Below are 27,104 nucleotides of genomic sequence, written 5' to 3'. Positions count from 1 at the left end.
CCCGGGACCCATGCAGTTTTCGGTTTTGGGTCAGCGCAGCGGCACCTGTGCCCCCAAATCCCCTCTCCAGTGCCATCCCACCTGCCAGCTGCCCATTGGTGCTTCCAAACCAACATATGGGATTGTTTCTTTGGGGTGGGGGGGAAATGGGGCTCGGCTGCTTCTTCTGAGACGCCACTTTCCCCATTGGAGAGGGAAACCCCTTCACCTAGTTCACTGGCCATCCCTGCTACTCAATTTTGTCCATTTCGGATTTGTGTGTGTCTTAATCCCAGAAGCACGGATTTTCACTCCGTTCCGAAGCAGTTTTTGAGACTCCCTTTTGGGTAGGGAATGTTAGGAGAGGCGAATTCTTGCAATGGAGGGATTTGCCAGTTTTTTACATACACACACAGATGCCTGTCTTTCTTTCCTCCCTCCTTTTTTTCCTCCACCTGCCTTTCCAACTTTTCAGGTAGCTCCACGCAAACCCTTTTACTCTAAAGCTTTCGCCGGCAGTAAAAACAGCGCCAGCAAGCTTCTCTCTTTCCCTGCAATATTGCCATGGCAGAAACCTCGTTCCTGCCGCACAGACAACTTATTTTTGCAGCGTCTCGTCACAACCTGGCGGTCCCCGTCCGAAGCGAGTTTCTTTTATTCCTCGAAGCGACTTTTGTATCGACTGCTTTTGCGGGGTGGGGTATAGCGCGGTTTTGCAGCTTTTAGATATTTCGCAGCGATCCGGGAGCCCCTTCTCCCCGCCTCGCCTCCTTAGCACTAACCGATGATGTCCTTTCAGCCGTGATCATATTTGTAATATTTGTTTTTTTTGGGGGGGGGGACTATTAGTTTTGTAATTAAAAAGGAAAAAAGAAAACGATGTTTTGCGTACGTTCTTCCGGTGTGTTTCAGCGCTTGGGGAGAAAACGGCGAGCTTGAATGCAAGTTGTCGTGCGACCCAGAGGCTGTGGAATTGGAAAAGGACCGGGAAGTGGAGGAACATCGCTGAGAAAAGGACCAAGCATTTTGCCTTTTTAAAAATTCACCCCTTAACCTCCTCTTCTCCAGGCTAAACATGCCCAGCTCCCTTAGCCGTTCCTCATAAGGCATCGTTTCCAGGCCTTTGACCATTTTGGTTGCCCTCCTCTGGACACGTTCCAGTTTGTCAGTGTCCTTCTTGAACTGTGGTGCCCAGAACTGGACACAGTACTCCAGGTGAGGTCTGACCAGAGCAGAATACAGTGGCACTATTACTTCCCTTGATCTAGATGCTATACTCCTATGGATGCAGCCCAGAATTGCATCGGCTTTTTTAGCTGCCGCGTCACACTGTTGGCTCATGTCAAGTTTGTGGTCAACCAAGACTCCTAGATCCTTTTCACATGTACTGCTCTCAAGCCAGGTGTCACCCATCTTGTATTTGTGCCTCTCATTTTTTTTGCCCAAGTGCAATACTTTACATTTCTCCCTGTTAAAATTCATCTTGTTTGTTTTGGCCCAGTTCTCTAATCTGTCAAGGTGGTTTTGAAGTGTGATCCTGTCCTCTGGGGTGTTAGCCACCCCTCCCAGTTTGGTGTCATCTGCAAATTTGATCAGGATGCCCTTGAGTCCATCATCCAAGTCGTTGATAAAGATGTTGAATAAGACCGGGCCCAAGACAGAACCCTGTGGCACCCCACTAGTCACTCAGGAAATCTCTGAGCCCGCTGGGCTTTTGTTCAATGAGGTGGTCAGACAGTTCAGCATTTTTCCCCATTTGGAAATAATAATAATAGTGTCGAAGGAGGAAGTTGGGAAGAGCGCCACACTTTGCCACTTCCTGTTTCAGATCTATGTGCTTTTTTCAAGGATCAGGTTAATTCTACCAGATCTGCATTTAGCCCAGATCGCTTACAAAGCTCACTCTTTGCTTTTCCTTCGGTGGGTGGGTCCGATCCAGTGAAGTAGCAGGGAAACTCCCAAAAGTTTGGCACCCTCCACGAGGTGTTTATCAATTTCATTTCACTTTTAATTTGTATTCCGCCTTCAGGCGGTTTGCAGGCTGCAAAGAAAATAGACGGCAAAGATTGTGCACGTTGTAGTAATAATTATTATTTATACCCCGCCCATCTGGCTGGGTTTCCCCAGCCACTCTGGGTGGTTTCCAGCAAAATACTAAAATACAATAATTCGTCAAATATTAAAAGCTTCCCTAAATAGGGCTGCCTTCAGATGTCTTCTAAAAGTCAGGCAGTTGTTTATCTCCTTGGCATCTGATGGCAGAGGGTGCCACCACCGAGAAGGCCCTCTGCTTGGTTCCCTGCAACCTCACTTCTCGCAGGGAGGGAACCGCCAGGAGGCCCTCGGAGCTGGACCTCCATGTCCAAGCAGAACAATGTAACAATCTGATCCAATACCAAAAGTCATCACAGTAACTTTAAAATAAACAACTATCAAATAAAGCAGTATTTGACAATCCATTAGACTATAATAGTGAGCGGCAAAATTAAATATCCACAAATAATAATTAGAACAGCTTGCACTTGTCAGTTACAATAAAGAATTCCTAAACTGTGATCAGTTAAAATAACGGCACAGAACACACGAAAGTAGTAGGTACATAGCTTGGTCCCAGGGAGAGGTCCAGTCTTGGCATCTAAATAGGTGTGGGACTGTCCTTTTGCCACGGAAAGAATCGCTAATAGCCAAGGTGGGAGATATTTCTGCACGTGGACCCTGTGGGCTTCTGCATGAGGCCGCTTCCTTATGCAGCCCAAAGCACACACAAAAAAGTATTTATATATATAAACCCTGCTAGATCTGGAGTCCTTTTGTAAGTAATTGGACAGACACACACACCCTAAAATGCCCAGGTTCCTTTTAGATGGCATCACCACCCTTTAAAAAAGAGGAGGAAAGGGAAGGAAGGAAAGTGGGAAGGGGCTGAAGGAGAAATGGAAGGGAGGAGGGATGAAAACAAAGAGGGAGGTTGGGAGAGAAGGAAGGAAAGGGGAGGAAGGATGGAAAGAAAAAGGGAGAGATGGAAGGGAATTGGGGAGGAAGGGGCTGAAGGAGAAAGAGAAGGATGGAAGGAAAGGGAGGGAGAAGGAAGGATGAAAAAGGGATGGAAGGGGCTAAAGGCAAAAGGGAAGGGAGGAAGGATGAAAGGAAAGGGAGAAAGAAGGGAAGGAAGGATAGAGATAGGAAGGAAGGATGAAAGGAAAGAGGGAGAGAAGGAGGGACGGGAAGGGGCTAAAGGAAAAAGGGAAGGATGGATGAAAGGAAAGGGAGAAAGAAGGGAAGGAAGGAAGGATAGAGATGGAAGGAAGGAAGGAGGAAAGGAAAGGGAGGGAGAGAAGGAAGGACGGAAGGGGCTAAAGGAAAAAGGGAAGGAAGGAAGGATAGAGACAGAAGGGAAGGGAGGAAGGTTGGAAGTAAAGAGAGGGAGGGAAGGAATGAAGCAGGGACAGAGGGAGGGAGGGGGGAGAAAAAGAAAGAAAGAAAAAGACAAGAGGACCCGCAGCAGCAGCAGCAATCGCCCCCCAGTTGCCCCCCAAGAGTCCAGGGAGGCGAGGAGGGCGTGGCTGTGATTTGCCCTCCCCCTGCTTCTCCCCCCCCCCTTGGGCGCATGCGCGCTCCCGACAGCTCCTCCCGGCGCCGGCTCTCATTGTTGGGCACCGGGTGACGCGCGGGCGTCGCGGGGCGAGGCTCGGGCGCCTGGTGGGTGCGGGGCAGCTGGCTGGGCTCCCCTCCTCCTTCTCCTCCTCCTTCCTTCCTTCCTTCCCTCCCTCTCTCTCTCTCCTCCTCCTTCCTTGGATGGGCTTGCAAACAAAAGAGGGGGGCTGGGCGAAGGGGCTGGGGCGCGCGCAAAGGCGGGCGGCGGCTGGGGGCGGTGCGCAGCCCCCCAAAAGCCGGGGGTCCCAGGCTGGGGGTCCAGCAGGAGGAAGAGGAGGAGGAGGAGGGAGAGGGAGGAGGGGGTCGGGGGCCTGCCATGCCCAGCGCCCTCTACCAGCTGGAGGGGGGCCCCGGCACCTGCTGCCCCCCTCCCGGCTTGGGCAGCCTGCTGCTAAACCCCCAGATCCTGCCCCCCGCTTGCTTCGACCCCAACAGCATCCTCCTGCCCAAGGGAGACCTCTCAGAGCATCCTTCTCCTCCTGCCACGGAGGACCACCAGAGGGATGAGGATGCTGAGGGTGCAGATGATGATGGAGAAGAAGAAGAGGAGGAGGAGGACCCCTCGGCCGCTCTCCGCTTCGCCCTGGACCAGCTCTCCATCTTGGGCTTGGCTAAGGAGGAGGAGGAGGAGGAAGCGGCTAGAGGAAAGGCTGAGGAGGAGGGTAGAGGAGGAGAAGAGGAGGAGGATGCGGCGGCGCAGCAGCAACATCAGCATCCCGAGAAGGATGGAGAGCATGGACCGCTTCTCGAAGAGGCAGAGGGGCTGGACCGCTTTGCCTACGCCGGAGGAGCAGGAGGAGCGGCGGCTCTGCACCTCCTGGGCCCCGAAGTCGGCAGCGCCCCGCCGGCCCCCGAGATCTTTGGGGCCTTCCCGGCCCACTTGGGGCCCCCCCACGCCCCGCAGCCCCCCCTGCTGGCCGGGCAGCACCTGGGCAGCATTGGAAGCCGCAAGAGGAGCGTCAACATGACCGAGTGCGTCTCCGTGCCCAGTTCGGAACATGTGGCCGAAATTGTGGGCAGGCAAGGTAAACCATAAAAGCTGCAATTATTGGGGAACCCCTTTGGTGGGGGGGGGCGCTGGTTTGCTTTGCCCACCTTGGAACAGGAGCCCAGCAGGTGAAGAGCCGTGACAGGGAGACCCTTGCGCAAATAATAATTTTACTATTTATACCCCACTTGCATTGCCAAGACACCCACTTAGTAAAACTCACTTGTGAGTTTCCTTGGGGGGGGGGAGTGGTAATTTTTTTTTTGCATGGGGGTGGCCTGTGTTTTCAGTGCGGCCTGCCCCCCTCTCTCTCCCCTTAACTTTCTTTTAACCAAGAAATAAAATGGGCATCTTCTAGGCAGTGCCTTACGAAGAAAAATCCCAAGGCCAGAGCCATTTCTCTCTCTCTTGGAAATGGGATTTTTGTGGAGGGAGGGTGGAATTAGAGGACAGGCATGCTTGCAGGGGGGGGGGCGGATATTGGGAGCTAAGCTAGAGGACACTCCTACAAAAAAATGGTCTAACATAAATATATGGTTACCGTTTTTTCAACGTAGGTTAGAAATTGAGGGTGGGAGTTTACCTCTCTGTGACTTTCTCCCCCCCCCCAAAAAAATACCCCCACCAAATTGCTTACCACCTGAGTTTATAAAGGCAGCTCTGTAGAGCTTTTTCTCGCAGATTTTAAGGCCTCTAAAGATTCCCCCAAGCCAGGAACTGCCTTAAACTCTAGGCCTATCCCATTTCTGCTTTGGGGGGACTGGGGGGGGAAACCCCACACAAACCCCAAATCCTTTTGTTCTTCTGTATCCTAGGAACAGCGAGAAAGGAAGGGAAGGAAGTTTGGGGAGCGCTTGACTTTTTCCCCATCCCAAAGCGAAAATAAATCAGTGTCTCTTTTTATATCTGTTCAGACCTGCCCTCGCTTTTATAAAAAGGAGAGACACAGAAAGAGAGATTTGGGCAAGAGATTTTTGATATTGGAAGGGGGGGCTGGAATCCCTCCTCTCTGGGAGACCCATGTCAGCCTGTGTGCAAGGTTTGCCTCCCAATATGACCCAGATAAAACTGTCGAACCTTTTGAACCTTCCACTGAAATTAAAATTAAAATAAAAAGGGTTGCATCCGGTCAAGCTCTGCTCAGGGTCGATGGGCCTAGAACGAACGGGCCTGGATTTCAGTGGGCTTACTCTGAGTAGGACTAACTTTGCCGTCGGTCATTTCCCCACCCCCCAAAGAAACCCTCCCAAAATTCTTGATGGACCTTGGTGTTGCCATTTTACGTCTTTGTCTTGTGTTTTGACTTCCAAACTTCACCTTTTCAAAACAAAACCCCTCTCTTTTTTAAAAAACAAACCCTGATGTGTCTTTGATTCCCTGCTTGGAAAAGGAAGATAGTTTTTTTAAAAACGGCCTAGAAAGGGGAGTAGGTTGAATATTAAACCACTGCCCCTTTTGCTTTTTGCAAAAATAAAATACGGATGAAAGCAAACCTAGTTTTAAAGCATATGTTTAGGGTTTGAAAAAAAAACCCACCCCAAATTGGAACAGTATCGCACCCTTCCTGCTTTAAGCGTGGAACCGGTTGTGACGTGTAATTCCACACACACACACACACACACACACACAGCATTTTCCCAAATCTCTATATATCTAAGGCTGGGCTTCCCATATACTGCAACCTTCCTTGCCTTTGTTCCTTCAGCTCCTGTGCAATCTTCCTGAATTCCCAACTTCTCGCTTTGGGGTTTTGCTTGGCTGTTTTTATATTTTCTTATTTTCCCCCCTAACATGTTTTTTTTGGGGGGGGGTGCATCTCTCAACACGCCCCCCTCCCCTTTGTTTAATCTTCGCTTTGTTCCCTTTGTGAGAGGTCCACGCTGTCTCGAAAGCAGTGACATCACGCTCCCTGCTTCCGATTGGACCGCTCCGGGAGCACACCCACCCCTTTCCCCGCCCCCTAGGCCACGCCCATCTTAAATTTAGTCTATGTCCAGCTTCAATTTTTTTGCACGGAAGAGGAGGGTGGGGAAATGCGTTGGGTTCAGTACCAGATTTACGTAGAAGCTAAACAAGCTCTAGCTTAGAGCCCCACTCTCTTGGGGGCCCCCAAAAAAATTGAAGGGGGAAAAAACACCTGGATGTACATTTCCAAAATCTAAGATAAAAAGCAAATGAAATAAAACCTCCATACAGCAACAGTGTTTTGTGTTGCGTAGGCTCCTATGATGTCAGTATTATTATTATTTCATGTTATAGCAAGTTTCCAGAGACTAGATGATGAGTCTTTGTAAATTGTGTTTCTAAAGGAACGTTTGTTATTGCCAAATGCCAAGGTGTTTGCTTTATTAAGTTTGTCGTGGATAAAAAAAATATTTTTAAGTTAGAGCGTAATAATTATTTCACTGTTAATATACTTCTTCTTAGTTGTATTTCACTATTAATATACTTCTTCTTAATTGTATTTCAGCAAAAACCATTACTTTGATACAGTTACAGATAGGTAGCCGTGTTGGTCTGCCATAGTCAAAACAAAACAAAAATTCCTTCCAGTAGCACCTTAAAGACCAACCAAGTTAGTTCTTGGTATGAGCTTTCGTGTGCATGCACACTGTGTATCTGAAGAAGTGTGCATGCACACGAAAGCTCATACCAAGAACTTAGTTGGTCTTTAAGGTGCTACTGGAAGGAATTTTTTTTGTTTTCATTACTTTGATAAAATACATATTTTGTCACGTGCAAATGGCTTGAGATACCTATTAGCTCCATAAATGACCATATAGCATATTTTCAACACACAAAAAACAGCGGCAATTTGTCGTTGACAAAGGACAGCTGGACATATAAAAGGCCCTGTTACCTTCAGGAGCTGAGGGCCGCATCAAACGTAAATCCGGCCCTAGCTGCAGTAGTGACATACATAAATAACCATTTTTGACACCTGGGCATTTCGGTCTGAATTATCCCCAATCAAAAAGGACGCTGGTTTTCTTTCTTTTTTTCAAATTTTTTTATTGATTTTCCAAAAATTTTAAAACAAACAAACAAACATAAATATTATCTATACTTAATCCAATCTTCATAACATTGTTAGGTGACTTCCTCTAACCCCCCAGGCTGAATTTCAGTGTATATCATTGTAAGAGTTTTCCAAAACTAAATTTCTCATAAAATTTAACTTAATCAGTTAACACCATTCTTTCTTTTCATTTTGACTTTAAACATTTTATTCTCTAACATCACCTGTTTAAATCCTAAGCCTATCTGAGATTTGCAAGTGTTCCCAGCTAAGTTATCTTAGCATATTTAACTAAATAGTCTTTGAATTTCATCCATTCCTTCTGGTACTCCTCCTCCTCCTGGTCGCGGACTCTTCCCGTCAGGTCGGCTAGCTCCGAAAAGTCCATCATCCTCATCTGCCATTCCTCCACTGTTGGGACTTCTTGCGATTTCCAATTCTTAGCTAACCAAATTCTAGCTGCAGTTGTAGCACACAAAAACAATCTGACATCTTTAAGAACGCTGGTTTTCTTGGGAAAGTACCATATTTTTCGCTCTATAAGACGCACTTTTTCCCTCCTAAAGAGTAAGGGGAAATGTGTGTGCGTCTTATGGAGCGAATGCAGGCTGCGCAGCTATCCCAGAAGCCAGAACAGCAAGAGGGATTGCTGCTTTCGCTGCGCAGCGATCCCTCTTGTTGTTCTGGCTTCCTAGATTCAGAATATATTTTTTCTTGTTTTCCTCCTCCAAAAACTAGGTGCGTCTTGTGGTCTAGTGCGTCTTACAGAGCGAAAAATACGGTACTTTTGAATGTATATTTCGACCGAGGGCTAACATTTCGACCGTTTCTCTTCCGCCCGGCTCCAGGGTGCAAGATCAAAGCCTTGCGGGCAAAAACCAACACCTACATCAAGACCCCGGTGCGAGGCGAGGAGCCGGTCTTCATCGTGACGGGGAGGAAAGAGGACGTGGAAATGGCCAAGCGCGAGATCCTTTCGGCCGCCGAACATTTCTCCATGATCCGAGCCACGCGGAACAAAGCAAGCGGCACAGGGGGCTCGATCCTCGGCCCTCCGAACCTCCCGGGACAGACGACCATCCAGGTCCGCGTCCCGTACCGAGTGGTGGGCCTGGTTGTGGGCCCCAAAGGCGCCACCATCAAGCGCATACAGCAGCAGACCCACACGTACATCGTGACCCCCAGCCGAGACAAGGAGCCCGTCTTCGAGGTGACCGGCATGCCCGAGAACGTCGACCGGGCGCGGGAGGAAATCGAGGCCCACATCACCATGCGCACCGGCTCCTTCGTCGACGTCAACGCCGACAACGACTTCCACTCCAACGGCACCGACGTCTGCTTGGACCTCCTGTCCGGCGGACCCTCCAGCCTGTGGTCCAAAGCTCCCAAACCGGCCCGCCGTGCCCTACCCGTCCTCCGCAGCGATCCTTCCCCGGCGGAGACCTATTTCGGCGGCCCTGTTCCCGACGGAGCCCCTGGCAGCCCATTCGGCGGCGGCTCCGGCGGCTTCCCCTTCAGCGACGCTCTGGGCTCGGACGACGGCGATTTTGCCTTCGACTTCCTCCCCTTGGAGCTAGCGGCGCCGGCCCACATCTGGTCTCCGTTCGAGCCCCCTGCCGACCCGCTCCAGGCCTTCAGTCGGTCTTCCTCCTCCTCGCACAGCGGCGCTTCACAGCGGCGCAAAAGCACGCCGCGGCACTCGCCCACCTTCCCGGAGGCCGCGGCGGCCCTGGAGCACCCGCTGGCCCGACGGATCCCGAGCGATCCGGTCAGCGCCGCCCCCTGGCTGCCGCCGCAGGGCTCCCTCTCATCCTTCTCTAACAGCACGGGCTACTCGTCGTCGTCGTCGTCACTGCCTGGGAGCCTCTCGGCCGCGTCGGGCTCCCCCACCGACTCCACCGGCTCCGAGGGCCCGCGCAAAGCTTCCCGCGAGTGCATGGTTTGTTTTGAGAGCGAGGTGATCGCCGCCTTGGTGCCCTGCGGCCACAACCTCTTCTGCATGGAGTGCGCCATGCGCATCTGTGGCCGCTCCGACCCCGAGTGCCCGGCCTGCCACACGCCCGCCACGCAAGCCATCCACATTTTCTCATAGGCGCGGCGGGTTCCCGGGGGGTCCGGCGGCCCCCTTTCCCCACCCCCTTTTACGAAAACACGGCCGGCTTTTTGCGAACTTCCAAACTGTTTCTATCAACCTTTTTTATATATATAAAAAAAGCACACACAAACACGGGGAGGGAGAGGGGCGCCCCAAATGCAACCGTACGTTACGCCTTCGCTGCGTAATAAACGAGATTTGGAGGCGGGCGGGAGGGGAATGATATGGATTTGGGGGAGCGGGAGGGCGGGGATGGAAGCGCCGCGCCGATCTCAAGAGTTGGGCCGACGGAAATATATTTTAAAACAATATTGTTTACAGGATAGCTTTAACTCAATCCGGGCGCAACCTTTTCCTCCAGATAGCAGTATTTTCGTTCTCTCTTTTTTTACAAACACTAACGCACCGAGCGAAAACCGAGGTCCGCATGCACTATGATGTTACGGATGATGTTCTTTAACTGAGAACACCGTCTATTAATATTTTTGCATATACATTTTTTTGGGGGGGTGGTGGTCTGCGGTTCCGGGTTTGTGGATTGCGTTCGGCTCAGTTCTACAGAACCTCTGTCGACGGGCCAAATCCACAACCATGCATTTAAAGCAGAACGGCGCCGCTTTTAACAGTCCTGAGGATTCCGGGAAGTATAGTTTTATGGCGCAGAGAGTTGCTAGGAGACCCGCACCCCGTTGCCCTCTCGGCGCTACAGTTCCCAAAGTAGTTTGGCAACCAGCCCCTCTTCCCAGGAAACTGGGAATTGTAGTTTTTTCCAAAGGCGGCCGGGGAGTCACCTCACCACTCTCAGTGCCCTGAACAAACTACGCTTCCCAGGACTTTGTGGTGCCGCAAATGCAGCTGTTATTCATGTCCCCGGGCTGACGTTGGCCACGGCCATGGATCGCAATGGGTCTACTCTGTGTAAATGCCCGATCCAGCCCGGTGTGTCTTATCTTCCTTAGCTGTACGCAGAGTAAACCCCTTCAGTGGGTTTAAATTGCATCAAACTTTTTTTGCAACGAGTCTTCTCCAGTTATAGCTAACATTAGAGCTCAGACATATTTAGGTGGACATACATATATAATTTTTGTTGGTAAGACAAAGAAAAACCCGCTGTCCCCCCCCTCCAAAAAAATCCATGAGAAGAGAAGTGGGGAGGTGATTTGGGGGTTCACCACGATCGGAAAAGATGGGGTGAATCTATGGGGGCAAATTGCTCCTTATGCCAATTTAAGTCATGAATACGCACACACAGAAAGGAAAAAATTGCCTGTATCCGGGGTTAGACCCATTTAAACGACTGAGTCCATTAATTTCAATGGGCCTACTCAAGAGTAGGGGCTTGGTTACACCCCATTATCTCTCGTTTTTTCTTTTTCTCGGCCTGGGTTTTGTTTTTTGTTTTTTTTAAAAAAAGAAAACTTTTATTTTTTACTTCTGTGTATATGTAGGGAATTTCTAGGGGAGAATAATTTACTTTATTGAATAAATTTTAAGAACTAAAATATATTTTATTTTTTAAAGAAGGGGGGAGGAGGGAGGGGGGCTGGGACGGGGGCTGGAGCTTTAACCCGACCGCGGCTAAAGTTCTTCTCATATATATATTTGGTGATCTCACTTGCTGATTACGAGAATTATATGCAGAGATTTATTTTTTTGAACTTTCAGAGCCTTCTTAATAATAAGAATAAAACAATAAGAAGAATAAAGACTTTTTTTGCTACCGATGAAGCACTTGCGTCTTGCAGCCGGCGGGGTCGGGTCTGGGTGTTATTGTGGGTCAACTTTCAAAGTTTAAGCATGTATTGTGCCTTACAACAGATTGTGGGGGGAACATCCTAGCATTCAAATGTCTGGCCCTGGGAACTCTTGTCAAGCCACATTGCCAGAAAATTTTTAAATGCACCTGCGTCCTTTGGTAAGTTGGCAACCCGAATAAGCAGAGGCGCTGCGGCCAATGTGTGCATTTGGCAACCTCACAAGCTAACGTCCGTTAGAGACATTTACCCTTATGAGATATTCATATACGATACAGTGGTACCTTGGTTCTCAAACTTAATCCGTTCTCGAAGTCCGTTCCAAAAGCAAGGCACGCTTTCCAATAGAAAGTAATTCAAACGGATTAACCCGTTCCAGACTTTTAAGAACAACCCCTAAAACAGCCATTTAATGTGAATTTTGCTAACGAGACCATCGATCCATAAAATGAAAGCAATAATCAATACGCTGTACTATAAAATAAATAGGACAGTATTGTAGATGATAAAAATTAAAATATTTTTTTTTCTTACTGCACTGATGAAAGTCATTGTTTGGATGGAGGGCTTTTATCCATTTCATAGAATCATAGAGTTGGAAGAGACCACAAGGGCCATCGAGTCCAACCCCCTGCCAAGCAGGAAACACCATCAGAGCACTCCTGACATATGGTTGTCAAGCCTCTGCTTAAAGACCTCCAAAGGAGGAGACTCCACCACACTCCTTGGCAGCAAATTCCACTGTCGAACAGCTCTTACTGTCAGGAAGTTCTTCCTAATGTTGAGGTGGAATCTTCTTTCTTGTAGTTTGGATCCATTGCTCCGTGTCCGCTTCTCTGGAGCAGCAGAAAACAACCTTTCTCCCTCCTCTATGTGACATCCTTTTATATATTTGAACATGGCTATCATATCACCCCTTAACCTCCTCTTCTCCAGGCTAAACATGCCCAGCTCCCTTAGACGTTCCTCATAAGGCATCGTTTCCAGGCCTCTGACCATTTTGGTTGCCCTCCTCTGGACACGTTCCAGTTTGTCAGTGTCCTTCTTGAACTGTGGTGCCCAGAACTGGACACAGTACTCCAGGTGAGGTCCACAGTCGCACAGTCAATCCATCAGTAGCTGAACTGGGTTCCACACAGTCACAAAAACAAATGAACTGAAAAAGCCTCAAAAACAAAAATGCAAAATAAATAGTGAAAACAAAAGCGCCAAACTTATTCCATTCCGGAAGTCCGTTTGACCTCTGAAATGTTCGGAAACTGAGGCGCGGCTTCTGATTGGCGCAGGCGCCCTGGAAACGATAACTGACAGCCGCGTTGGACGTCCGGCTTCCAAAAAACGTTCGAAAACCGGAATACTCACTTCTGGGTTTTTGGCATTTGGGAACCAAGGTCCCATTGTACTTTTAAAACATGTTTCGAGCCTTAAATTCTAATCGCCCCCTCACTGGCTTTCCAATGGCAGCGAGTCTCAGCATCCCAGTTTTAAGAAACTCTCCATCCCCGTGAATCAAAGCACATAACTCATAAATCGCTGGCAGTGACCCAGGCGACTGGGCAGAGCTCGCAGGGTCGTCGGAAAGAGAAACATTCACACAACCTTGAACTCCTTGAATGAACCTTAGAATCAGGTAACTGGTGTCTATTAGGCTTAATAGGAACAGAAATTAAAATAGAAGATCAAAATTTGTTCATGTATGCTACAGCTGCCGCGAGGACCCTTCTGGCCCAAAGATGGAAAGTACAAGATATACCAACTATCCAGGAGTGGGAGGCAAAGTTGACAGAATATGCAGAACTTGCCAAACTGTCAGGGAGGATCTGGGACCAGGGAGATCAAAGATACCAAAATAACTGGAGTAAAGTTATTGAATATTTAAAGAAGAATTGTAAAGAGGTCAAGACACTAGCAGGATTGACCTAATACCTCCAATGTATAATAGTACTAATATGAGAATGATGTGCGTGATGGAAACAGGATAAACATACCAGTTGTGTTCGCGACTCGGCAGAGTCGAAGGGAATGTATGGTGCTATGACAATTTGTTGGAAAAGAATATGTAAGGAAAACAATAAAAATTCACTTGGGATAGAATCAGATAACTGAACACCTTGGAGTGAAGTCAGGCGATGAACCTTAGAATGAAATAACGTGAAACAAATTCTAGATTCAGGTAGGTAGCCGTGTTGGTCTGACGCAGTCAAAACATATTAAAAAATAAAAATGTCCAGTAGCACCTTAGAGACCAACTAAGTTTGTTATTGGTAGGAGCTTTCGTGTTCATGCACCAAATCTGAAGAAGTGGAACAAATTCGTTTTTCATTTCCGCTTGGATGCAAAACAGACACACAAAAGACCTCGGAGCAGTTTGATGAAAAGATAAAAACAAGGGAAAAAACGACAATTCTACTTTAAAACCGTCGGGATATTTCGTACTCTCGTTTCTTGGAGGTTGTCGATGGGTGGCTGTCGATAACGGGTGTTTGGGCTGAGATTCCTGCCTCGCAGGGGGTTCAGTTGGATGATCTCAGGGGGTCCCACCCGACTGCGATTCCTCAATATCCATCACCGATAAACAAAGCACCGACAGCGGCCAAAGGAGGTGGGTTTGTTCCCCTATCTTAAATAGATGCTGAAAATCTATGAGATTCCCAATACCAGCAGGGAGTTCCAAAGGTTACGCTGGGTAGCCTGAGAGTCTTGGAAATGATTTTAATCGGTTTATAATCACTTCGTACCCTCTTATTTTATCTCTCTGGCTTGACTGAACCTATTGACTTCCCTCCCTCCTGTCCGACGGTTTGCAAAATTAGGGTAAACTTTGCATCTTTGCATTTCGCTTCATTTCCTGCCCTTGTTATATCGTTACCTAAAACATTATATCTCCTTCATGGATCAATGGGATCGTTGGGTTCCATGATCACTGCAGATGGTGACAGCAGTCATGAAATTAAAAGACGCCTGCTTCTTGGGAGAAAAGCAATGACAAACCTAGACAGCATCTTCAAAAGCAGAGACATCACCTTGCCAACAAAGGTCCGTATAGTTCAAGCTCTGGTTTTCCCAGTAGTGATGTATGGAAGTGAGAGTTGGACCATAAAGAAGGCTGATCGCCGAAGAATGGATGCTTTTGAATTCTGGTGCTGGAGGAGACTCTGGAGAGTCCCATGGACTGCAAGAAGATCCAACCTCTCCATTCTGAAGGAAATCAGCCCTGAGTGCTCACTGGAAGGACAGATCCTGAAGCTGAGGCTCCAAGACTTTGGCCACCTCATGAGAAGAGAAGACTCCCTTGATAAGACCCTTATTCTGGGAAAGATGGAGGGCACAAGGAGAAGGGGACGACAGAGGACGAGATGGTGGGACAGTGTTCTCGAAGCGACCAGCAGATGGCGGCAGTGGAGAATAAGAAACGTGGCTTTCGACTAAATCTGAATTTATCAGCCAGGCCTGAACTTGAACGTGAACTTGATAACTCGACCTTGGCTCCTAAATTTTGCCAACAAAATCATACAGAAAGACTCTGCATTTGCTGTCTCCTATTCCAGGTAAGACGTACCCAAATACCTTCTCCAGGGATCGTTTTAACCTGCCATCTATTTATTCTTCTTTTAAACTGCCTCGAGGTGTTGTTGCTTTTTTTTACAAGCGAGTGGTGCACAGATTGTAAAAAACGAAATAAGAATGAGAACAGGGATAGCGGAAGACGTGACTTTTGGCTTCGACCAGCTTCTAATTTTACCGGTTTCAAATTCAGTCCTCCACACTCCTTTTCCTTTCCTTTCCTTTCTCCCTCAAGGAAGTTCTCCGGATATCCTGAGGTTGGTATCCAGTTTTTCCACGGATGTTTCCAAAATCACTTCCCCTGGCATAATAAATTACAGAGCCGTAGAGTTGTGAGGGAACCCGGCGCTCAAATAAATTATAGAGTCATAGAATTGGGACCCCGTGCGGTCATCTAGCCGAACGCTATGCAATGAAGTTACACCTTCATCTCTGTACACAATGGCAAGTGTTTTGTCGGTTTCCAATGCCAATTGTATGTTTGAATATGTCTCGCTGTCCGGTTTCTGTGACCGTTCACTGAACTTTCCGACCACGCCTTGTATGATCTATATTTCTGCAGCCAGGCTGTCGACTGGTTATTGATGTTGTTGTTTAGTTGTTTAGTCGTGTCCGCCTCTTTGTGACGCCCTGGACCAGAGCACGCCAGGCCCTCCTGTCTTCCACTGCCTCCCGCAGTTTGGTCAAACTCATGCTGGTCTCTTCGAGAACACTGTCCCACCATCTCATCCTCTGTCGCCCCCTTCTCCTTGTGCCCTCCATCTTTCCCAACATCAGGGTCTTTTCCAGGGACTCTTCTCTTCTCCTGAGGTGGCCAAAGTCTTGGAGCCTCAGCTTCAGGATCTGTCCTTCCAGTGCGCACTCAGGGCTGATTTCCTTCCGAATGGAGAGGTTGGATCTTCTTGCAGTCCATGGGACTCTCCAGAGTCTCCTCCAGCACCAGGATTCAAAAGCATCCATTCTTCGGCGATCAGCCTTCTTGATGGTCCAGCTCTCACTTCCATACATCACTACTGGTTATAAGCACTCTCTTTTTGCAGTAGCACCATTGCCTACTGGTCTGTTGCTGGGCACAATCCTAACATCAGCAACCAGGGGGAACTCACCTGGACTCTGTTCCAGAACCTCTCCAGAACTTTCACATAGATGCCATTTTTCTAGCAAAGAAAAGAGGTGTTCATGCAGAGTTCTGCCCCCTTTCCCCCCCCCTAGAAAAATAGCGTTGATAATAACAATAATACTTCCACACCACCCACCTGGTTGTTTGGGAGGGTGCGATGGTGAAGAGAAGGAAACACACATCCTTGAAGGAAAGGTAAAGGTAAAGGGACCCCTGACCACTAGGTCCAGTCGTGACCGACTCTGGGGTTGCGGCGCTCATCTCGCTTTATTGGCCGAGGGAGCCGGCGTACAGCTTCTGGGTCATGTGGCCAGCAGGACTAAGCCGCTTCTGGCAAACCAGTGCAGCGCACGGAAATGCCGTTTACCTTCCCGCCGGAGTGGTACCTATTTATCTACTTTGAGGTGCTTTCGAACTGCTAGGTTGGCAGGAGCAGGGACCGAGCAACGGGAGCTCACCCTGTCGCGGGGATTCGAACCGCCAACTTTCTGATCGGCAAGTCCTAGGCTCTGTGGTTTAACCCACAGCGCCACCCGCGTCCCTGCTTGAAGGGAAGGTGGGCCACAGATATAAAAATTATGCTTGTGAAACGTGGGTGCTTCTAAACATCATCTCCAACTCCTCGAAAGATTCCATCAATGGGATCTCTGAATTTTTTTGCACATCACTTGGGAAGACAGGCAAACTAAGGCCAGTGTACTGGAAGAAGCAAAGATCACCAGTGTTGAAGCGATGATTCTTCAACATCAACAGCGTTGGACTGGTCATGTTGTGCAGATGCCTGATTATCGTCTTCCAAAGCAACTACAGTGGTACCTCGGGTTAAGTACTTAATTCGTTCCGGAGGTCCGTTCTTAACCTGAAACTGTTCTTAACCTGAAGCACCACTTTAGCTAATGGGGCCTCCTGCTGCCGCTGCGCCACCGGAGCACGATTTCTGTTCTCATTCTGAAGCAAAGTTCTTAACCTGAAGCACTGTTTCTGGGTTAGCGGAGTCTGTAACCTGAAGCGTATGTAACCCGAGGTACCACTGTACTCCATTCCCAACTTAAAAATGGAAAGCGTAATGCTGGTGGTCAACAAAAGAGGTTCAAAGACTGTCTCAAAGATCTTCTGATTCTCTGACTAGCTAAGCTGCCATGCTCTGAGCATGGCTGGCGCTGTTTCCCATCTCTGTGACATTTCCACAAGCCCCAGTGACCTGATTCCGGTTTTTGCGGAGAGATAGGCAGCTCCCCACCTAACTGAATCTTTCCAGGTCACCCGAATGAGGCCGCTGCTCTCCTGCAAACAGCCGCATTTCATTTACGCAACGCGAATCGGGGCAGCGACCAGGCCTCTCAGGGTCGGCGGTGACGCCAATAATGAGGATAATTCGAGGGTGGGAACATGGCGCCGTGCAAACCAGCCCTCTAGTCCAAATCTCTGCCTCGTGCTCCGTCCTTTCCCCCTTCCTTCATCTCTCTAATTGTCCTGAGTCACTGATGGCCATTGATGGATCCCGGTTGCCGTGGCAATAGATGAATAGGGACCAGAGATTCGCCACCGAAAATGGAGCGAGGAAAAGGATGCTTAATGCTTTATTATTATTTTCTCCACCCGGTAACAACTAAAATCTATCTATCTATATTTGTTGCGCCATTTGGTGGCGAATAATAAACACTGTGAATGGGTGGCAGGCCTCTTTTCCAGGCCTCAGACACAGGCAGGGGGTCCGCGAGGAAGAAAATAAAATCAAAAACTCCATTGCCTTATGGGGTGGGGGCCGTCCTCACGGTATTGTGCGAAGAGTGTGTTTTGTGTGTGCTTTTTGAGAAGAGAAAGGAGCGTCGCTTATTGTCCAGCCAGGCAGAACAAACAAAAGGATGTTGTGGGTTTGTAGGACACCGTCGGTCTTTGTTGTTGTTGTTGTTTTTGTGTATGTGTGTGAGCCGGGAAGTGAATTGGTTTTCGTTCGAAATGTGTGTCGAGGAGGAGGGGGTGAAGAGGAAAGCTCTGGGCCGCTCGCCACCCCACAACAGGAGATAGGAGAACCTCCATGGCCAAGAGCAATCTACCTCCGTCCGTCCTGTCCACTCAGGACAAGCAGCGGAAGGGTGGACCTGATCCTAGTTGTGGTTACCCCATTGGTGGAGGTGCCAGGATTCATGTCGGCGGACATCTGGTTTTGGAGACACTTTGGTTCCCATGTGGAAGCGGATGCTGGTATGTTAGGGCCTTCTGACACCCTAACTGTGCCCCCCGAAGGACCAGGTGCACAGCCTGGGGGTCATTTTGGACTCACCGCTGTCCATGGAGGCACAGGTCCATTCTGTGTCCAGGGCAGCTCCATCTGGTACGTAGGATGAGACCCCCTCCCTGCCCGCAGACTGTCTGGCCAGAGTGGTGCATGCTCTGGTTATCTCCCGCTTGGACTACTGCCATGCGCTCTATATGGGGCTCCCTTTGAAGGTGACCCGGAAACTGCAACTAATCCAGAATGCGGCAGCTAGACTGGGGACGGAGCAGCCGCCAAGACCACATAAGACCGGTCCTGAGAGATCTGCATTGGCTCCCAGGACATTTCCGAGCACAATTCAAAGTGTTGGTGCTGACCTTGAAAGCCCTAAACGGCCCTGTAGACCTGAAGGAGCATCTCCACCCCCATCGCCCGGACACCGGGGTCCAGCTCCGAGGGCCTTCTGGCAGTTCACTCCCTGCGAGAAGCGAGGTTACTGGGAACCAAGCAGAGGGCCTTCTCGGTGGTGGTGCCTGCCCTGTGGAACGCCCTCCCGTCAGATGTAAAGGAGAAAAAGAAGTACACAACTTTTAGGAGACATTTGAAATATGGGCACATATTTGAAGAGGGCTCTCCTATCTCTTCTCAGCCTCTTCTTTCCCAGGCTCAACGGACCCAGCTCCTTCAACCGCTCCTCACCAGGCTTCGGCTGCCAAGGTGGTGGTACCCAAACTGAGGCCTCCATCAGTTGTGGTCTGTGTGGTCTCTGCATAAACGCAGTTAAAAACCCCACAGCGTCTAGCATGTCACAGTTGCATAAAAATATTTAAGCAGTCCGCCGGGGACTCTCAGCCATTCACAAGTCCTCCCCAGAGGGGCGAAGGAACCTCAGAATCACTACCCGGCCGGATATCTCAAAAAGGGCATTGGGGGGCATCGTGCCATGCGTTCTCCTCAGCCGTCCAAGGCTCAAAAGGAAGCAAATCCACTTCCAAAATAGCCTCCGACGAACAGTCAAGGTTTTTTTTTTTGGTGGGGGAGGCACAGAAGGACAGCCTCCACGACATTTCCCCCACTTCGATCCCGAATTCCCCGTGGCGTTTTTCCGCATCCGTGCCTTTGCCGCCACAATTTTTCCAGCCTTTCCGGGTTTGTTCTCCGTCTGGGGGGTCGCCCCACGTGGCGTGTGCCCCCCAACAAAAAAAAACCCAAAACGTGGTAAGCAGCAGACCCACACCCTTTTAAAAATCCACTTTGGAGAGGGGCTGTCAGGCCCGATCTGTCAGCGCCGACTCCCACCGCCATCTTTCCCCCTCAGTGAGCTGATCTCTTCCGACATGCCATGGCTGCAGGAAGAGGGGCGCTTCGCTTGCGCCCGGCGTGGCTTGGCGGAGGAGCAAGGGGGGGCGCCATCGCTCTGTCAGGACGTGGGGGGCTAATGCATCTTGACAAGGAGTGTGGTGTCAGCTGACAAGTCCCCCTCCCTCCATGCTATCCCCACCACCTTCCCCGGGGTGAAGGCGAGGGCCCGGGCGGACGTCCTCGTGGCATACCCCGAATTGTGGCGAAGGAACACCCGCCATTTTGCCATGGAAGCTACCACTGTCGCTCTTATGCTTCACTCTATGATGATGATGATGATGATTAGCCGCTCTGAGCCCGGCTTCGGCTGGGGAGGGCGGGATATAAATAAAATTTTATTTATTATAATAATAATAATTTAATAATAATTTATTATTTATACCCCGCCCATCTGGCTGAGTTTCCCCAGCCACTCTGGGCGGCTCCCAATCAGTATTAAAAACAGTACAGCATTACATATTAAAAACTTCCCTGAACAGGGCTGCCTTAAGATGTTTTCTGAATGTCAGGTAATTCTTTATCTCTTTGACATCTGATGGGAGGGCGTTCCACAGGGCGGGCGCCACTACCAAGAAGGCCCTCTGTCTGGTTCCCTGTAGCCTCACTTCTCGCAATGAGGGAACCGCCAGAAGGCCCTCGGTGCTGGATCTCAGTGTCCGGGCTGAACGATGGGGGTGGAGACGCACCTTCAGGTATACAGCACCGAGGCCGTTTAGGGCTTTATTATTGATTTATGATGGTGATTAGGAACTCTGTTGCAACAGAAGCGTAAAGATCTGCCATGCACTCGATCCATCCCCTCCAACGTTTCTCCCCTGAAAATAGGGACGTCCTATTCCATCCCCTCCAACATTTCTCCCCTGAAAATAGGGGCGTCCTATTCCATCCCCTCCAACGTTTCTCCCCTGAAAATAGGGACGTCCTATTCCATCCCCTCCAACGTTTCTCCCCTGAAAATAGGGACATCCTATTCCATCCCCTCCAACGCTTCTCCCATGAAAACAGAGACGTCCTATTCCGTCCTCTCCAACATTTCTCCGATGGAAATAAGGACTTCTTAAGGAAACGGCTTCTGTTGATCTGGAACTGTCCCTAGAAAACAGGGACATTTGGAGGGTCTGTCATGGTGCCTGTGATTCCTCCGACTCTGCAGGTTTTTCCTGGCTGCTGAAGGTTTTTTGGTCATTATAATCTTGGAAGAGAAATCCCCAATAAACATGAACTGACTACATTGCCAAATAACTAGGTCGGCCCGAGTGCCTCTGCTTAGTAAGTCTCGTTTAACAACACAAGATACATTTTAATCCTGGCACTGCTCCAGCCCGTTTTGTTTTTTAATTATCTTTACCGTGCTGGTGTATAAGTTCAGAGCTTCTCAGTTTGGGGAAAGAGGGACCCCTCATTCAGCTTTTGAGGATTTTCACGCCTGGCCTGCTGTTGAGTCCCAGTTCTGGAAGATGTCCTATTAAACAGGCTCTTTTGCGAGTAACCATGCAACTTTAATGGCTGGTACTTGCTGAAATATTCATGGCGTCATCAGAGGAAAGGAATGTGTAAATTGCATGAAAAGCTTTCTGGGGTTTTCCCCCCTTCTTTTTCTTTTTGCATGAATTATTTCACCCCACACATTTTTAACAAGGCTCCCCGTTGCGGCAGAGAAAGGGTGGGTGGGGGAACGGCAAGGTGCGTTTTCGAAAGGGATCATGCCATTCCATTGGAGTACAGTCCATGCATGTAATGGTGGAATCATAGAATCATAGAATCATAGAGTTGGAAGAGACCCCAAGGGCCATCGAGTCCAACCCCCTGCCAAGCAGGAAACACCATCAGAGCACTCCTGACATATGGTTGTCCAGCCTCTGCTTAAAGACCTCCAAAGAAGGAGACTCCACCACACTCCTTGGCAGCAAATTCCACTGCCGAACAGCTCTTACTGTCAGGAAGTTCTTCCTAATGTTGAGGTGGAATCTTCTTTCTTGTAGTTTGGATCCATTGCTCCGTGTCCGCTTCTCTGGAGCAGCAGAAAACAACCTTTCTCCCTCCTCTATGTGACATCCTTTTATATATTTGAACATGGCTATCATATCACCCCTTAACCTTCTCTTCTCCAGGCTAAACATGCCCAGCTCCCTTAGCCGTTCCTCATAGGGCATCGTTTCCAGGCCTTTGACCATTTTGGTTGCCCTCCTGTAGACACGTTCCAGTTTGTCAGTGTCCTTTTTGAACTGTGGTGCCAAGAACTGGACACAGTACTCCAGGTGAGGTCTGACCAGAGCAGAATACAGTGGCACTATTACTTCCCTTGAACCTAAGAGATGAAAGGGACCCTCCAGTGTCATCCAGACCAACCCATTGCAATGCAGGAATCTCGACTAAAGTATCCATGGCAGGTGGCCGTCCACACCTCTGCTTAGAAATCTCCAAGGATGATCTCCCACTGTCAAACAGCTTTTACTGTCAGAAAGCTTTTCGTGATGTTGAGTCAGAATATCCTCTCTTGTAACTTGAAGCCCTGGGTTCGAGTCCTACCCACCAGAGCAGGAGAAAACAAGCTTCATCCCTCTTCCATGTGGCAGCCCCTTGAGATATTGGAAGTTGGCTCTCCTATCTCCTCTCAGTCTCCTCTTTTCCAGGCTCAATGGACCCAGCTCCTTCGACCGTGCCTCATCAGGCTTGGCTGCCAAGATGGCGGTACCCAAACTGAGGCCTGAGTCAGTAGTGGTCTGCGTGGTCTCTGCAAAAAATGCAGTTAAAAACCACACAATCTCCTCCTTCCCAGGCTGAACACCCTCAACTCCTTCGACCGTTCCTCATCAGGCTTGGTTTCCAAACCCTTGACCGTCTCTGACCACCTTCTAGCTTGTCAACATCCTTCTTAAATTGTGCTGACCGGAACTGGACACAGTATTCCAGGTGTGCTCTGACCAAGACAAAAAAGAGAAGGAAGGTATGAAAATAAATATGGGGGGCAGGTAAGCCCCACCACCCTGCAAAATCTATCACAAGATGTGGCAAACACACCCCATTTGAGTGGCAATGCCTGTCAACTTGGTGCGGGGCTCAAACATTTTAATGGGGGGGCCATACTCTCCAGCATTTCTCCCCTGAAAATAGGGACATCCATCCCCTCCAACGTTTCTCCCCTGAAAATAGGGGCGTCCTATTCCATCCCCTCCAACGTTTCTCCCGTGAAAATAGGGACGTCCTATTCCATCCCCTCCAACATTTCTCCCCTGAAAATGGGGACGTCCTCTTCCATCCCCTCCAACGTTTCTCCCCTGAAAATAGGGACGTCCTATTCCATCCCCTCCAACGTTTCTCCCCTGAAATTAGGGACGTCCTACTCCATCCCCTCCAACGTTTCTCCCGTGAAAATAAGGACGTCCTATTCCATCCCCTCCAACGTTTCTCCCCTGAAAATAGGGACGTCCTATTCCATCCCCTCCAACGTTTCTCCCGTGAAAACAGGGACGTCCTATTCCGTCCCCTCCAACGTTTCTCCCGTGAAAATAAGGACGTCCTATTCCATCCCCTCCAACGTTTCTCCCCTGAAAATAGGGACGTCCTATTCCATCCCCTCCAACGTTTCTCCCCTGAAAATAGGGATGTCCTAAAGAAAAGCAGGACATTCTGGGATCAGATCAGAAACCGAGACGGCTTCTTCAAATCCAGGACTGTCCCTGGAAAATATAATCTGGGGGGGTGGGCTGAAGGAACCCCTCTCCCTAGGAGCGGACTCCTATGCCAGGGAGCACATGTCCTCTCATGCATCTTCTCCACCCCCCCATGCGTTTCCTGTATGCAATTTCAGCCAAACCAGGAAACAATGCGCCACTGCGCACTCTTCCTCAAAGCATCCTTAACCGTTGCTGAGCCAGAAGAGTGTGGGCTTGTGTTTTGCAGGAGGTGGGGGGGCAGCCAAGTGGGTTTGCCGCCCCCCCATTGCCCGACACCGGAAAGCTCTTTGCCAGCGTCTCGGGCCTAATGGAAAAGTCGTGTCGGATTAGCCCAGCTGGGGTGAGGGCTCCATCTGCCTGCTCATGGGCCGCCCCGAGGGGGTGGCGTCGCAGGGGGGTCAGCCATGCGTGATGGCAGATCTGGGCCACTGTGCCAGGGCGCGAGCGGAGCATGCAAGGCCCGCACTGCGGTGGGAACAGTGGTGGGGGAAGGAATGGCGCTCCATCTCTGACCGAGGTTTCTGAGAATGGAAAAAAAGGTGCCTCTTAAGGCCATGCAATTCCGCGCATTTCTCATTTCATTGCACCAACACTTTTTCCCGTCCCGCTCTGACATGGCGCATGGATATGCGCTGAGTGAGGGTCATCTGGTCAACCCCCTGCAGGCTGAGGTTGAATCCTGACAAGACAGGAGTACTGTTCTTGGGGGGGCAGGTGTAGGGGACTCCCTGGGCCTTAATGGGGTGACTGTGCCCCTGAAGGACCAGGTGCGCAGCCTGGGGATCATTTTGGACTCACCGGTGTCCATGGAGGTGCAGGTCAGTTCTGTGTCCAGGGCAGCTCCATCTGGTACGCAGGATGAGACCCTCCCTGCCCACAGACTGTCTGGCCAGAGTGGTGCATGCTCTGGTTATCTCCCGCTTGGACTACTGCCATGCGCTCTACGTGGGGCTGCCTTTGAAGGTGACCCGGAAACTGCAACTAATCCAGAATGCGGCAGCCAGACTGGGGACTGGGAGTGGAGACCATATAACACCGGTCCTGAAAGACCTACATTGGCTCCCTAGATGTTTCCAAGCACAATTCAAAGGGTTGGTGCTGACCTTGAAAGCCCTAAACGGCCCTGTAGACCTGAAGGAGCGTCTCCACCCCCATCGTCCGCCCCGGACTCCGGGGTCCAGCTCTGAGGGCCTTCTGGCGGTTCCCTCCCTGCGAGAAGTGAAGTTACAGGGAACCAAGCAGAGGGCCTTCTCGGTGGTGGTGGCGCCCGCCCTGTGGAACGCCTTCCCACCAGATGTCAAGGAAATAAACAACTACCTGATTTTTAGAAGACATCTGAAGGCAGCCCTGTTTAGGGAAGTTTTCTAATGTTTGATGTTTTATTGTGTTTTTATTATTCTGTTGGGAGCTGCCCAGAGTGGCTGGGGAAACCCAGCTAGATGGGCGGGGTATAAATAATAATAATAATAAATAATAAAATCATCAACATCATCATCATTATTATTATGGAATAGGACATCCCTATTTTCAATCTGTTATCCGCCATCCATCCTCCAAAAGCCTCCGGACACTCACACAGGACCTTCACCGCCTTCACTGGTTCCGATTTGAAAGAGAGGTAGAGCTGGGTGTCATCCACTTACTGGTGGACACCCAGCCCAAACCCCCTGATGATCTCTCCCAGCAGCTTCATATAGATATTAAAAAGCATGGGGGAGAGTACGGAGCCCTGAGAGACCCCAGAGTCTGGCGAGGCCAGAGCAATTTCGGGCTGGAAGCGGGCTGCAGCGGAACGGAAGCGTCGCTACGTGCGATGAGACGAGGGAGGGGAAATATTTCGACTGCAAAACAGCGTTCTCGATGCCTCCCCTGTTCCCTGCTTCCGTCACCCAGCTTGCGAGGGCAGCAATATTTGGCCACGGTGTCCGCCGCGAAATGGGCTTCAGAACGCGGCTCCCATGTGCGTAGCCGCCCCTCGCTGCATCAGCCCCAGTTATCGTAAGCCTTGAATGGTGAATAAACAGCTAGCTTTGCCGTAGCAACCCAGCCAGAGCTCAGCTACGGAGGAATAGAGAGGAGCCAAACAACTGTGTTTGTGAGTGTGATGCATGGGAAAACTAGGCCAAATGGAAGTGTAACAGCTGTTTCCTAGCCTCCAACATTTCTCCCGTGAAAATAGGGGCGCCCGATTCCCTAATAATCATCGTAATGATCACCATAATAATTTTATTATTTATACCCCTGTCCATCTGGCTGGGTTGCCCCAGCCACTCTGGGCAGCTTCCAACATATATAAAAACATTAAAAAACAACACCGCTTCCCTCTACAAGGCTGCCTATGGATGCCTTCTAAAGGTTGTCTAGGAACTTAGCTCCTCGGTTCGGCGTTCGCATAACTCCATCCCTTCTGTTTCTCCCATGAAAATAGGGACGTCCAATTCCATCGCCTCCAACATTTCTCCACTGAAAAGAGTGACGTCCTATTCCATCCCCTCCACCGTTTTCCCCATGAAAATAGTAAAGGTAAAGGGACCCCTGACCATTAGGTCCAGTCGTGACCGACTCTGGGGTTGCGGCGCTCATCTCGCTTTATTGGCCGAGGGAGCCGGCATACAGCTTCCAGGTCATGTGGCCAGCAGGACTAAACCGCTTCTGGCGAACCAGAGCAGCGCACGGAAATGCCGTTTACCTTCCCGCCGGAGTGGTACATATTTATCTACTTGCACTTTGACGTGCTTTCGAACTGCTAGATTGGCAGGAGCAGGGACTGAGCAACGGGAGCTCACCCCGTCATTGCGGGGATTCAAACCGCCGACCTTCTGATTGGCAAGCCCTAGGCTATGTGGTTTAACCCACAGCACCATCCGTGTCCCCTCCCATGAAAATAGGGACGTCCTATTGCATCTCCTCCAACGTTTCTCCCCTGAAAATGGAAAAGCAGGACATTCCCGGATCAAATCAGAAACTGGGACGGTGTCTGCGAATTCGGGACTGGAAAACAGGGATACTCGGAGGGCCTGCTGTTTACAGGCATTCCACAAAGCAGTCTGAATTTCAAGGTTTTGCGGACAGGGAGTTTTCCGCCTGCCGTGGCGACATAGGGCTGCAAATTATTCACCATCGGCAGAAAAGATGAACCCAAGCCATTTCTGCTGTCCTCCATCTCTCGCTGCTACTTCCCATTGGCTGACGCTGCTCTGATGTCACAGAAGGTTCCCGCCTACCCCCAAACTCGCCGGAGGATATTGTTGAAACAAGAAGTCACGGGATACAAATTCAGGCTAAGCAAATATCGAGAATTATCCGTTCCACGCTTGTTTCAATTGGTTCCTGCCGCTTCCTGAACAAAACGTGAGATGAGTTTTAAGGTCTTGTTTCATAAGCGCTGGACTTTGCTCTCTTGTAAAAGAAATGGTTATTATATGCCGGTTTTACAAGGTGGATGGAAACACAACTTGTGCCACCTGGCCTAAACAGCCCGTCTTCGCACCAAAGTGGGGGACATCAAGAGATCTACATTTGGGGAAAAACCTGTTTAGAAGTAGAGGAGAAGGATCTAGAGATCACGCTAAGGGTGGCCAAATTCTGTGCGCCTGCCATAAAACTTAGGGAACAAGCTGTACTACCAAAATGATTAAGGTTTTAAATGACAAATTTTAGGTTATATTTTAGTG

The 27,104-nt window shown here is 49.7% G+C and overlaps 1 protein-coding gene across 1 annotated transcript; it reads left to right on the top strand.

The window, feature by feature from the left end:
- The first annotated feature begins 3,846 nt into the window (after window positions 1-3,846).
- On the top strand, window positions 3,847-9,818 carry MEX3D (mex-3 RNA binding family member D). The gene is made up of 2 exons (XM_081895326.1): window positions 3,847-4,658; window positions 8,489-9,818. The coding sequence occupies exons 1-2, from the start codon at window positions 3,950-3,952 to the stop codon at window positions 9,730-9,732; spliced, it is 1,953 nt and encodes a 650-aa protein (XP_081751452.1). The 5' UTR covers window positions 3,847-3,949; the 3' UTR covers window positions 9,733-9,818.
- The last annotated feature ends 17,286 nt before the right edge of the window (window positions 9,819-27,104 follow it).

The sequence above is a fragment of the Podarcis melisellensis genome, assembly GCF_964234715.1.
Source record: "Podarcis melisellensis genome assembly, chromosome: 18".
Lineage (NCBI taxonomy): Eukaryota > Metazoa > Chordata > Lepidosauria > Squamata > Lacertidae > Podarcis > Podarcis melisellensis.
Note: the sequence above shows the minus strand (reverse complement) of the source record. Positions and strands in the feature narration are given on the sequence as shown.